A 13,390-nucleotide genomic window follows, 5' to 3' on the forward strand; every position below is an offset into this window, starting at 1 on the left:
AGAAAATCCAGAGGCTCCCCATGACTGCGACTGCCTGTAACAAGGGACCCAGCGCCTGGACCAAGCACTGCACCCGCAGTCCCCGGGACCAGAAGGAACAGAACCTCAGTGCAGGAGTGACCCCCAGGCAACCCTCTGCATAGTCCAGGTGGTGCCTGGCCCGAGAAGCCCCCCTGTGCTGCTGTGCTCTTGTGCCGCTGAGGGTGTGTTTTGTGTGCCTACTTATGTCCCCCCCCAGTGCTCTAAAAAAAAAAACCCTGGTCTTCCCACTGAGGACGCGGGAACTTACCTGCCGGCAGACTGGAACCGGAGCACCCCTGTTTTCCATAGGCACCTATGTGTTTTGGGCACCTCTTTGACCTCATCACCTGACTGGCCCTGAGCTGCTGGTGTGGTAACTTTAGGGTTGCCCTGAACCCCCAATGGTGGGCTGCCTATGCCCAGGAACTGAGACCTGTAAGTGTCTTACTTACCTCACAATCTAACCAATACTTACCTCTCCCAGGAACTGTTGATTTTTGCACTGTCTACTTTTAAAATAGCTTATTGCCATTTTAACAAAAAATGTATATGTTATTGCGCTAATTCAAAGTTCCTAACTTACATGTGTGGAGTACCTTGCATTTTATGTATTTACTTCAAATCTTGAACTTGTGGTTCTAAAAATAAATTAAGAAAATATATTTTTCTATATAAAAAGTATTGGCCTGGAATTAAGTCTTTGAGTTTGTGTTCCTCATTTATTGCCTGTGTGTGTACAACAAATGCTGCACACTACCCTCTGATAAGCCTACTGCTCGACCACACTACCATAAAATAGAGCCTTAGAATTATCACATTTTGCCACTATCCTTCCTCTAAGGAGAACCCCTGGACTCTGTGCACACTATCTCTCACTTTGAGATAGTATATACAGAGACAACTTCCTGCACACACCCAACCCCAAGAGCTGATGAGCTCATTGACAGATTGGGAGCAGTCAAGTATCTGAGTACTTTTGGTTTAATATCAAGGTACTGGCAGATTGGTCTGACCACAGGTGCAAAAGGGAGGTCAGCATTTTCTACTCCTATCAGTTCACTGTCACGCCCTTGGATTAAAAAAATGCACTTGCTACTTTCCCGAGGTTAGTGAATCAAGTCCTTGCTGGACTGGAAACTTAGTGCAGCTTACCTTGATGACATAGCTGTCTATAGTTCTACCTGTTAGGATCACCTGATCCACATTGGAAAGGTCCTTCAGGCTCTGCAAAAGGCAGGCCTCACTATCTAGGCCAGTAAGTGCCAGGTAGGACAAGGAAAAGTTGGTTACTTCGGCCACCTGGCTGGTGGAGGTCATGTGTAACCACTCCAAGATTCAGACTATTCTGGATTGGAAGCTTCCACAACCCAGACACAAGTCAGGGGATTCCTTGGCTTAATGTACAAGTTACTTACCTTTGGTAACTAAATATCTGGTAGAGACATATTCTAGTTGCAGATTCCTTACCTTAGAATTTTTCCCCAGGCGTCAGACTGGATCCAGAGTATTTTTCTTCAAGCAATAAATACCCTTGCGTGCCGGTAGGTGGTGTCGGTCGACTCCGCGGCGTCGTAGCGCTGTGATGACGTTGGGAGTAGTACATAGATGCTGCCTCAGTGCAGTGACTTCAGTTTCTTTTAACAACTTTTCACTACAAAGCGCAGAGCTGCTAAGAACACTGAGATTGATGCGCCAGAGCTAAGTACCTGAAGGGGGAATCCCTGCCCCTAGAAATCAGTTTGCAAGCAGGAAGGATGGGTGGGTCGGTAAGGAATATGCAACTAGAATATGTCTCTACCAGATATTTCATTACCGAAGGTAAGTAACTTGTACATCTGATAGTGACTTCTAGTTGCAGATTCCTTGCCTTTGAATAAATACTCAAGCAATGCCAACTTTGGAGGTGGGCTGCGAACTAATATCATACTAGAAAGGCCTGCAGGACCAAACAACCAAAGTAGCCATCCCGACGGATCTGACTGTCCAGGCAGTAATGTTTAGCAAACGTGTGCAAGGATGCCCACGTAGCCGCCTGTCAGATATTCAGGACAGGAACTTCGCGTGCTAACGCAGTGGAAGCAGCAGTTGCTCTGGTGGAATGAGCACGCAAGCCCTCAGGAGGTTGCTTCTTGGCCAGAGCGTAGCACATTTTGAGGCAAAGAGGCACCCATCGAGAGATGGTATGCTTTTGCACCACCTTCCCTTTTTACGCGCACACACATCCAACGAAGAGTTGATCGTCCACACAGAAATCTTTAGTACGATTGAGGTACAATGCCAACGCTTTTTTGGGGTCCAGCAGTGCAGTCTCTCCTCCTCATAGGAAGGATGGGTGCTTAGAAAGTAGGCAGAGTGATGGACTGGCCTACATGAAAGGGTGTAACCACCTTAGGAACGAAAGAATCCTTAGTGCGCAACACTACTTTGTCAGGGTGCACAGACAAGTATGGAGGCTATGAAGAAAGGGCCTGAAGCTCACTCACCCTGTGAGCAGAGGTGATTGCAACAAGAAAGACAGTTTTGAAGGTGAGGAGATGCAAGGGACAATTATGCATTGGCACAAAGGGAGTACACATCAAATAAGTAAGTACAAGATTGAAGTCCCACTGAGGCATAATAAATGGAGTGGGAGGAAATAAATGGGCGAGTCCCTTTAGGAATCTACTCACAATAGGAGATTTACAGAGTGAGGGCTGATCAGGTAGCCTAAGAAAGGCTGAAATGGCAGATAAATACCCTTTAAGGGTGCCCAAAGCAGAGCTCTGCTGGGCCAAAGAAAGAATGAACAGAAGAACCTCGGACAGAGGGGCAGAAAGGGGATCAACAGATCTGTTGGTACACCATGCCAAAAATTTATTCCAACTACAGGCGTATACAGTTTTGGTTGATGGACGCCTGGCTGCCAAGATAACATCCCAGAACTCGGCTGGAAGGGCGTCAACTGTAGCCGCTCAATCTCCACGTATGAAGGCGGAGGTTGGACAGGTTCGGGTGAAGAACCGTCCCCTGTTGCTGCAACTGAAGATCCACCCGAAGAGGCAGTCTGAGTGGAGGATCTATGGACATGCTCAATAGATCTGGATACCATACTCTCCGTGCCCAGTCCGGAGCCACAAAGATGACTTGGGCCCGGTCCTTCATGATTTTCTTGAGAACTCTGGGCAGAAGAGGTATAGGCGGAAAGGAGGCCGGAGTTCCACTCGAGACGAAAAGCGTCTCCGAGCTAGTGCCACTTCGGAAACTCCAATGTGCAAAACAGCTGACATTGCGCGTTCTCTGCGGAGGCGAACAGATCTAACCAAGGCTCTCCCCACTGCTGAAAGAGACCTTGTGCCACCTCGGGGTGGAGATGCCATTTGTGATCGGCTGTGCATTGACGGCTGAGTTTGTCCGCTCTGGCGTTGAGAGAGCCCACCAGATGCTGAACCATCAGGGTAATGCCCTGATGTTCCAGCCATGTCCAGAGGCGTAGTGCCTCCTGACAAAGTGTCCAGGACCCTACTCTGCCCTGTTTGTTGCAGTACCACATGGCGGTAGTATCTTTGAGAGAGGGAAGGAATACTTTTAACGCAAGCCTGATCGCCCAGAGCTCCAGAAGATTGATATGGAGCCCAGACTCTGCCAGAGACCAGAGTCCTCTGATCTCTGTCTCCCCCATGTGACCGCCCCAAACCAGAAGTGACGGGAGAGGGATCTGCCGTGGACTCAATGCAGATTCGAAAGCCACCACTGCAGGTCTTTTGCAGTCTCCTACGAGACCTCGACCATGTCGGAGAGATTCCCCTGATGCTGCGCCCACTGGAACTTCAGGTCCCACTACAGAGCCTGCATATGCCATCTGGCATATGTTACTAGCAGGACGCACGAGGCCATGAACCCCAGCAGCCTCAGAGTCAGTCTCACCGAAACCCAAGACTGAGGCTGAAAGATCAGAATCATAGCCTGAATGTCTTGGACTCGCTTTTCGGATAAGTTCGATACTGCACTGTGTCCAGAACCGCTCTGATGAAAGGGAGCGTCTGAGAGGGAGTCAGGTGTGACTTTGACAGGTTTGTAGTGAACCCCAGCTTTTGCAGGAGGTTCGCAGTAGTCTGAAGGTGGGAGACGACTTTCTATGGCGAGTCCGCCTGCAACAGCCAGTCATCGAGGTAGGGGAAGACTGAGACCCCTAACCTGCGCAGATGAGCTGCAACCACCGCCATCACTTTCTTGAACACCCGAGGGCCGAAGGGGAGCATGGTAAACTTAATGTGCTTGTGACCTACCACGAATCGTAGGTAATGTCTGTGGGCAGGCAGGAAGGGGATGTGGAAATAAGCGTCCTGCAAGTCCAACGCTACCATCAAGTCTCCTGGGTCCAAGGCAGACAGAACATGAGCCAGGGTGAGCATTTTGAATTTCTCCTTCTTGAGGAAGTAGGTTAGGTCCCGAAGGTCTAGGATAGGGCGTAAGCTCTTGTCCTTTTTTGGTATCAGAAAGTAGAGGGATTAACAACCACAACCTACTTCTGGCACAGGGACCTTTTCTATAGCTCCCTTGGCCAAGAGAGCTGCGACTTCCTGGCTGAGAAGCACCAAATGATCCTCTGGAAGGTGACTGAAAGATGGTTGCATGGTTGGTGGAGCAGATTCGAAGGGGAGGGAGTAGCCCTTTTGAACTATCTGCAAAACCCACCTGTCCGTGGTGATGTTTTCCCAGTGGGGCAGGTGATGGCAAATCCTGCCACCGACTGGGGGGGAGTGAGGTGACAGACTTGGAGGGTTTGGAGGCTGCAGCGGGGGCAGAGGTGGACAGGGCAGACCTCTGGTTCCCTGTTCCACAGCATCGTGGGATTCTGCGTTCCTGTGGGCAGCACGTGGCTGGCTGGAGGACGCGACAGGGAGCCCCTTCTGTGGCAACAAAAGGGCCAAAAAGCAGACTGTGGGGGGCGAGGGGCAGAGGAAAGACCGAGGGACCGAGCCGTAGGCTGGGAATCCTCGAATCTCTCCAAGGCCGAGTCCGCTATGTCTCCAAAGAGACGTGAGCCATCAAAGGGCATGTCCATGAGTGACTGTTGGACATCCCCAGAAAAAAAACAGAAGTACGCAACCAGCCGTGGCGTCGGAAGGCCACCATCGTAGCAACCGATCTGCCTTGAGTGTCGGTTGTGTCCAGCCCACAGTGGATTGTGAACTTTGCTGCATCTCTCCCTTCGTTCACAGCTTGGGAGACAATAGCAGAGGCCTCCTCCTGTATCTGTGGCAGGACAACCGTATCCCACAAAGAGTGAGCATAACAGCCCAAAAGGCATGCGGTGTTCACAGACTTCAGCGCGAGACTCGAGGAAGAAAGCAACTTCTTGCCAAACTGTTCCAGCCTTTTGGATTCCCTATCCGGGGGTGCGGAAGGGAATGCGCCTGAAGAAACAAGACTCTTGGGTGTGAGGTTTTGGGACAGGAATTTAGGGTCGTTCGGAGCGGGCCGATGATGGCGTGCGATAGTTCTATTCTCAGGAGCCCCTGTGTTGGGTTGGGACCAGGTACCCAAAAGGACATCAGTGAGGACCTCATTAAACGGTAAAAGAGGTTCTGAAGTAGAAGCCTCAGACTGAAGCACCTCCATCAGGAGATTAGACCTGACCCCAACAGTGGAAAGCTTGAGACCAAGGACCTCAGCTGCCCTACTGACCACCATACCACAAGTTGTTCCCTCCGATGTAGCCACGGTAGGAGGAGGCAGCATGCCAGCGTTAGGAGAAGTATTCAGACCACTGGCTTCACCCAATTCCTGAGCCCAGTCCATAGAAGGGTCATCCTGGTATTCATAAGGGTCCAGGGACCCCTCCAATCCCTCCCCATATTCGTACCCATAAGAAAAAGGGTCTGAATCTGACCTGGGGTGAGTAGGCCCTATGGAAGTCGAAGGCGGCGGCGGCCGACGCCGCTCCGACTATGAGTCGTCGGGATAAGAATTAGGTCGACGTCGATAGTGGGAACTACCGATGTCGGGAGCGTCGACAAACGACATGGCGCAGGGAAAGACTCAAGGGGCAACTGGCGCGTGCGGAACCGGAGGTGACCTCGGTGGCCGGAGCTGAAGCCGTTGGTGCGGAACCCAAAGGCCTCTCAGCCGAACCTCTTGAGCCCGAAGGCGCCATATTGGGGTCAGACCGCCCAAAGATGAGGCGCATGGCCTCATAAAACTCTTTAGGCTGGGCGGGGGTCGTTCCGGGAAACTCGGGGAAGTGCACTGCCGACCCAGACGCAGGCTCCGTGGATGGAGGCCTTGTGCGTGGACGCTACTCCCGCATCGTGTCGGCCGAGCGACAGGACTTCTTCGACTTCTTCTTCTTACCGTGACCCGAGGATTTGGAGGAAGACGAGTGGTGATGACTCCGCGACCCATCTCGAGTCCTTCCTCTCGAGCGAGACCGGGACCTATGCGGAGTCGAGGGCTGGGCCACCAGGAGCTTTAGGGACCGCTCCCTCAAAGCCTTCTGGTGCAGGGCCCGGCACTCAGAGCACAACTTCGGGTCGTGGTCGCGCTCGAGACACCACACACAAATCCGATGAGGATCTGTCACCGATCTCGTACGATGACAGTCCTCGCACGGCTTGAAACCGGTCTTCGCGGACACCCTCAATGCACCAAATTTTCACAGAAAAACTTAACAAAACGGTTGAATTTGGCCCAAAAATAGCCAGGGTAACTCTCTTCCGTAAAAGCGCGTGGCGTGGAAAGAAAAGAACTGACGTCACTGGGCGAGGGTGGCATCTGTGTACTACTCCTGACGTCATCATGGCGACTATGACACCAACAACGCCCGCGGAGTCGACTGATGCCACCTACCGACGAGCAAGGGTATTGCTTGAAGAGAAATCTCTGGATCCAGTCTGACACCTTGGGGAAATTCTAAGGTAAGGAATCTGCAACTAGAAGGCTCTATCAGATAGAACTTTCACAACGGAATGATGGCAGTAGGCACCTTGATGAGGGACAGCTGCCTCAAGCTCAGCTCAGACAATTGGGAGATCCTCATCCTGGGCCTAGGACGACTCCTGGTGGGCCAGTGCCCTCAGAACTGCCCCACGTCCGACTGACCACACACGCCCACCAAGTCAATGCTGTCTCCATCTCATGCTTCCACACTCTATGCCTGCTCTGGAAAGCTCTTCAAGTGGATCTCCATTGACGCAAGAAGAACAGACACCCAGGCACTTGTTGGCTGTAAACTCGACCTTGGCAACACAATCTATGTCAGAATCAACAAGAAACTCCAATCAAACTCCAATCAAGACTCCAGAGAATATAGAACTCTGCGGCGGCCAGACTGATCCTGGACATCCCTCGCCACAGCTACATCGCCGCCCACCTGAGAGACCTACAGGACCCCGTCAACAAACGCATCACGTTCAACCTCCTGACCCACGTATACATAGATGCATATACAGAAGAGTTTATGCATGCTACTAAAACTCTAAGAAATGTCATGAAAAAAATGCCATACTTCTCCAAAAGATAACTATGTGCATCAGGCCATGTAAATATTATTGTTTCTGTGAACATGTGGGAACGTATATAGAGGGTTTCTCGATAGCCAGTAAACCTTACCAAGTATTGTGTATGTATAAGTTAATTTCATTATACTCTTTAAACTTTTGTGCCATCTGTCCCCTCGGACTCATCCAAAACCTGACTACTATGAACCCACAAACATCCTTCTCAAAGTTCTCCCTCCTTCTTTAGCCATGTTACTCAACTAACAAGGACACACAACCACTACTTACAAAAACAACGTGCTTCTTCCCCTTTCAAACATACTTCCATCATTTTATCCCTTCTCTAAACGCTACTAAACACACAAAAAAATCTGGATCACAAACCTAGTCCAACTAGTGCGCAAAGGAAAGAAAATCAATATTCTACTATTAACCTCTAATTTTGGATTCCAGAGTAGCGTAATACTCATCGCAAAGCGCTTTGGCGTCTTGTCAGGGGTAATAAAGTGCGATATAAATACATTTTACAACTACAATACAGGGTAGTAACTATTAAATACTGTACCACTATGCATATCCAACTCAAAAAAGTAGGCTCAAACAATGAAAGTGACTGGTGGGGTAGCTGAGGAAAATATGAGGTGTCATGTATTGCATCCAATCGTCAAACAATGTTAATAGATACTGTATTTTCATATCACATGATTACTATCTTAGCATGACAAAATACTATATCTTTTCTAACCATCGCTGAGAAACGCAGGCGTACAATTTTCTGATTAATCCCAAAAATCTGGACAAATAGATTCTACCTATGGAAGAACAGCTATAGAGAAGAATATGTGTTCCATGCACTTACACCTAAGCACCTCACTCACGGATAGGTGAAAATAGATTTCTAGTCATTGCACGCTCATTTCTGTAGGTCCTTGTGACTAAGTGAAAAGGTTATGCTTCGTAGATTCACCATACAATGTATTTTCGCAGGAACAAAACCACACAAATAACTGCCAGTGATTCCATATCTTTCATATATTTAAATTATGTGGAGTAACTATACATTTCATACACAAATATGTTTAAGCAACATTTTGAGCATAGTGTTGATGACATAGAAAGATTGCAAGAACTTTAAATGTAAAGTCTTTCTAAATCATCACCTGGCCAAGCCCACTGACGTGCACCAGTACTCCACATAGTAAAAGTTTAATACATCACTTCAAGGAATTTCATACATGCATTTATTAACAATCCTGCTCACGTACTCTTAACTTAACGACTTCTTTCTAAAGTAATTATAAAATACAGCTGATCATTCAATAAATGAAAACATGTATACAACTCCTTAAAGTGCTATATTAGCTAGGTATACATCTAAATCTTGATATATATCTAAATATATTTATATGTACACACATGTGAATGTTACTATATATATATATATATATATATCTACATATATAAATATATACACACGCACACACACATATTCGTATATATATGTGTATATATACATACACACAGTACCGTCCAACAGTGTCATTCTATCAAGCGCAAACATTTTAGAAACTTAACCATGCCACTTATATACAAATATGAACATTTTTCGTTTTTAAATTCTTGATAAATGTTCAGGACCTCTTTAGAAAATGAAACATGATTAAATAAAACATCTGCCCTTTCGTTCGATCTAGACGAAACTTGACCCATTCAAAGCAGGTGGCCAGATAATTTATCGAAGTGCCTTCAAAATGCATGTATAGAGATTCTGCAGCTTTTTAAATAGTTTGTTCTACGAGTTACGCCATGCTGTACACAGTTTTACAGTGCATGAGAAAATAAATGTATAAAGAAACCTGATACCAACCTCTTCTTATGAGGTCAACTATGTCAGATACATGTGGCTAAAGTTCATTGTTCCAATTATGTTAAACCTTATAAAGTCCACAAAGACTCTTATTAAAATTGACCACTAAACAAAAATAGGGTGTGAGGATCTTCAATAACATTTATAGCAACCTGGTTTTATTCATATAAAATTATAACTTAAAGCTAAAGAATTTTATTTTTAAGGAGAACTGTAATTTCTCATGGAATGTGCAAAATACGTCATCGTGACTGCAACGAGATGTGACAATAGTCATTCAAACAGTTTATGGTAGTTGGTGCTATGTCCATTCTGACAAGGCATCTTGCTCCCTAAATTATCACATTTGATACAGAGAGAGGAGGCCAATATAATCACCACTGGCACCCAGAACATTGTCTCAAAAATGTCTCAATTGTTTGGGAACCAATCTGAATTGAGGTTGAGCTGTAACAATCTGCAGTGTTCCTTATGCCACCACAAATGACATAAAAAAAGATTAATCGTTCAGATACATTTTCAAATTCTATTTAACCGAAAGTCTTCTTAAACTTCAACATGATGCATCCTGAAAAAAACGTGGCAACTTTAAAAAATAAAAAACAGAAAATCCAATATGACCGAACTTTTCTTCCTAAGTCATGCCATCCTCCACTGTGTGCCGAACATCACATCCAAGTAGTGTTTTGCAGACTGAAGAAAAAAAACAATGTAATGCCTGTATTTACTCCGTGGTGCCTGTGCTATTGGCTTATTCCACTGATATAAATGGGACGCGTGGAACCGACCCCTTGATGCTACAGAGTTCATGGCATTATTTTCTTTGCCCTGCAGAGAATTCCGAATCAGCCCTTAACTGAGCTGATCTGAGATTTGTCCTGTACAACCATTCCTTGAATAAAAAAAAAACGCAGGTGTTCAGTGCTTGGCTCTTGCATACATTGATAACTGTTATCCATAATCTTTCCATAATCCATAGGAACGCCCCAATACTTTGACAGGGGGCGCAATTTTTTGTTCAGGTAAAAAAAAAAATGAAGATAATCTTTAGTTCGCTGTGCATGTACCAGTAATTACTAGGAACCAACTGGCGGAAGGTGCTCCTTTGCTTATTGTCCAGTTAATCATAAGTTAACTGAAATATTTATTCAAGTTCAGTACACAAGTAAAATTACTGTCAGGATTCAGCAGGAGGTTCACTTATGGGTTGCTTTGGTGGGACTGCAAGGACAGTTTCAGCTTCGTCGTGCATCTAAAAAAGAAATAAATTAAATTAAAAAGTACACTTATGAACAAGTTACTTACCTTCGCTAACACTTTTTGGTGGATCCTCTAACTGCATATTCCTCACCTTGTGAACACCCCAGATACCACATTAGATCAGGAGAATTGTTTCCAGCAATTCCCTAGTGTGCTAGTAAGTGGTGTCATGTGTCTCCTCTTTGTCTCCATCCTGCCCCGGAAGTTAAGCCTGAGCTACATTTAACTTCACCCCTTGCGTACTGAAGTGAGTTTCTTTCTGAACTCTGTCCCTGCCGTCGGACGCTCTGACTTTGGTTTACTACGTATTACAGTGTGCCTATCTCTATGTTAGACCTTTTTATGATAGAGAACAGTCTATTTCACAAAATGAGGAGGTGGGAGGGTCGGTGAGGAATCTGCAGTTAGACTGAGTATGCACCAGATGGAGCGTTACCAAAGGTTAGTAACTTGTTCTGATGGACACTTCTAACCTTCGAACCGTAGATTCCTCATCTTCTGAATAGACACCAGAACAGTAGCTCCCAAGGTGGTGTGCCTGTGGAGTGGCTCAGAACATAAAGTCCTGCAGGGTCAAATGGGCAAACTATCCCTTCTGAAGGGACTGGTTATCAAGGCAGCAGTGCTTAATGAATGGGTGAACTGACACCCTTGTTGCAGCCTGACAGATGTCCAGGACAGGCACCCTCCTTATGCTAAGCTGCAGAAGCAGCCTTAGACCTGGTAGAATGAACCCTCAGCCCTCTGGGGGCTGTTTCTTAAATAATGTTTAGCAGATTTTGGATGTAGAGGACTATCCTCTCTGAAATTGTATTTATCTGCACAAACTGGATTACACTTCTTTGCTCATACGAACCTAAAAAAAAAAGAGCTGATTGTACACTGCATGGTCCTAGGTACGAACAATGTAAAAGTTCAAAGCTCTTCTGGGATTCAAATGAAGGAGTCTTCGTTCCTCTCTTGAGGGATGAGGTGGCGAAAAGAATGCCAGAAGGGTGATGGATCGTACGACATGGAAAGGTGCTACAACCTTGGGCAGGAATGCGGCTCTTGTGCATAGCACCAATTTGTCTGGGGAAAAAGACAGTATATGGTTGCTAAACAGACATCACTTACAACTCACTTAACAATCTTATGATACTGCTATGAGAAAGACTGTCTTCAGAGTCACAAGACTTAAAGGGTAGCTCTGTCCTGGCTCAAATGGGGTACACATTAAGAATGTGAGAACCAAATTAATGTCCCACTGTGATATCTGAAGAAGTTTGAGTGGAAACATGGAGTAACCCTTTCAGAAAATGCATCACAACAGGTGATTTAAATAACAATGGTCAGCCTTGCAAAGACAAAAGGCCAACAAGGTTGAAGAATAATCTTTAACCATGGTCACACAAGGCCTTGCTTGTCAGAGATAGTACAAAAATAAATTAACCAACAATTTGGCTGCAGCAGTTCTAACAGTTGAGTGGGCCAACAAGCCAGAAACTTCTCTCAATGTCCAGAGTCAATGTTTTTTGGGGGATGGACGTCTGGCTGCTGAGATGAAATCCACTACCTCCAGTAGGAAGCAGTCAACTGTTGCTGTTCTATATACCTGCATGAGGAGTATAAGCTGTGCAGATTTGGGTGTAAGACTATTTGCTTGTTGTTACCTAGACCACTAGGCTTTCAGGTATAGGATGTTGGTGGTGGAAAGGTAGGTCTCCAGAAGCAGGCCTGTGTTGTCTGGCAAACAGCCTGCTGACTGCCGGGCAAAAGCAGGGCCTCATCCGAGGACCCATTAGTCTGTATGTAAGAGCCTCATTAAAGGAGACAAGTGGTTCTGTGGAAGTCTGTCCAAGTTGCAGGACCTCTGTCAGGACATTGACATCAACAGATAGGAGCTGGAGGTCAAAAACCTCCAAAGCTCTCTGTTTAACCACAGCAAATTAAGCCAGATCCTCTGTAGAGGGACAGTGAGGAATTCAATCCAGTGTCTGGTGACGCTGAACAAAAACATCTTATCCACATAATATTGGGGTGCATCATCCTAGTCATTCCCATCATCATTTTGTTCAGAATCTGAAACAAAGGGAACATGAAACGTTTTGAGTAAATGCAATGTACTATCTGAATCGAGGAGGTGATGGATTTGCGTAAGACTCTAAAAGGACAATTAGTTCCTTCTACAGCACTGGCGCTGACTTGAGAAAAACTGGCAAAGACCTGGGCACCAGGTTTGAAGTCGGTGTAGGATTTGGCCTCAGAGTCAGGACATACTAACTTTTTAAAAGAAAAGTTGAGAGCCCGAGCTACGGATCTGCATCCAGAGGCGCAGGAAGAAAGGAACTGATGTCAGTGTGCAGGGGTAGCAGTTATATGTGGCTCTGGCCTAGCTTTTGTGAGTAGGATGAAGTCAATCTGAAGTAGCCATACGTCACCTCAAAAAAGTCTCTGCATCCAGTTTGGTTCCTGGGGTTACACACAAGGTGAGGAATCTGCAGTTTGAAGAATCCATCAGAAAACCAGTGCCTACGAACTAAATGCTGTTCATGCAAATGATGTACATTCATAAAGAGCAGCAGTCAGACATTTTTAGTTAGTTTTACAAACAAACACAGAAGATATTTATGCATGCCATCCACACGGCCTTTCAATTATTTCTATCGGTCAATCCTCCATCTTTTTAACATGGATTCTCTTACCTTAGCAATCCCTAAGACGGAAAAAGACATTGCATAATTTTAAAGCTACTCAACGTTCTTTATGTAGCCCTTTCTCTTAT

General features: G+C 46.1%; 1 protein-coding gene across 2 annotated transcripts in view; it reads right to left on the minus strand.

Annotated features, from left to right (window-relative positions):
- Positions 1-9,502: 9,502 nt before the first annotated feature.
- RICTOR (RPTOR independent companion of MTOR complex 2) overlaps positions 9,503-13,390 on the minus strand; it is a 1,007,050-nt gene continuing 1,003,162 nt past the window's right edge. For both annotated transcript variants that reach the window (XM_069221337.1, XM_069221336.1), the window contains one exon: positions 9,503-10,618. In XM_069221337.1, coding sequence (XP_069077438.1) covers positions 10,544-10,618 — 75 coding nt within the window. In that variant the 3' untranslated portion in view covers positions 9,503-10,543. The remainder of the gene's footprint in view (positions 10,619-13,390) is intronic.

Source organism: Pleurodeles waltl, chromosome 1_1 (genome assembly GCF_031143425.1).
Source record: "Pleurodeles waltl isolate 20211129_DDA chromosome 1_1, aPleWal1.hap1.20221129, whole genome shotgun sequence".
Lineage (NCBI taxonomy): Eukaryota > Metazoa > Chordata > Amphibia > Caudata > Salamandridae > Pleurodeles > Pleurodeles waltl.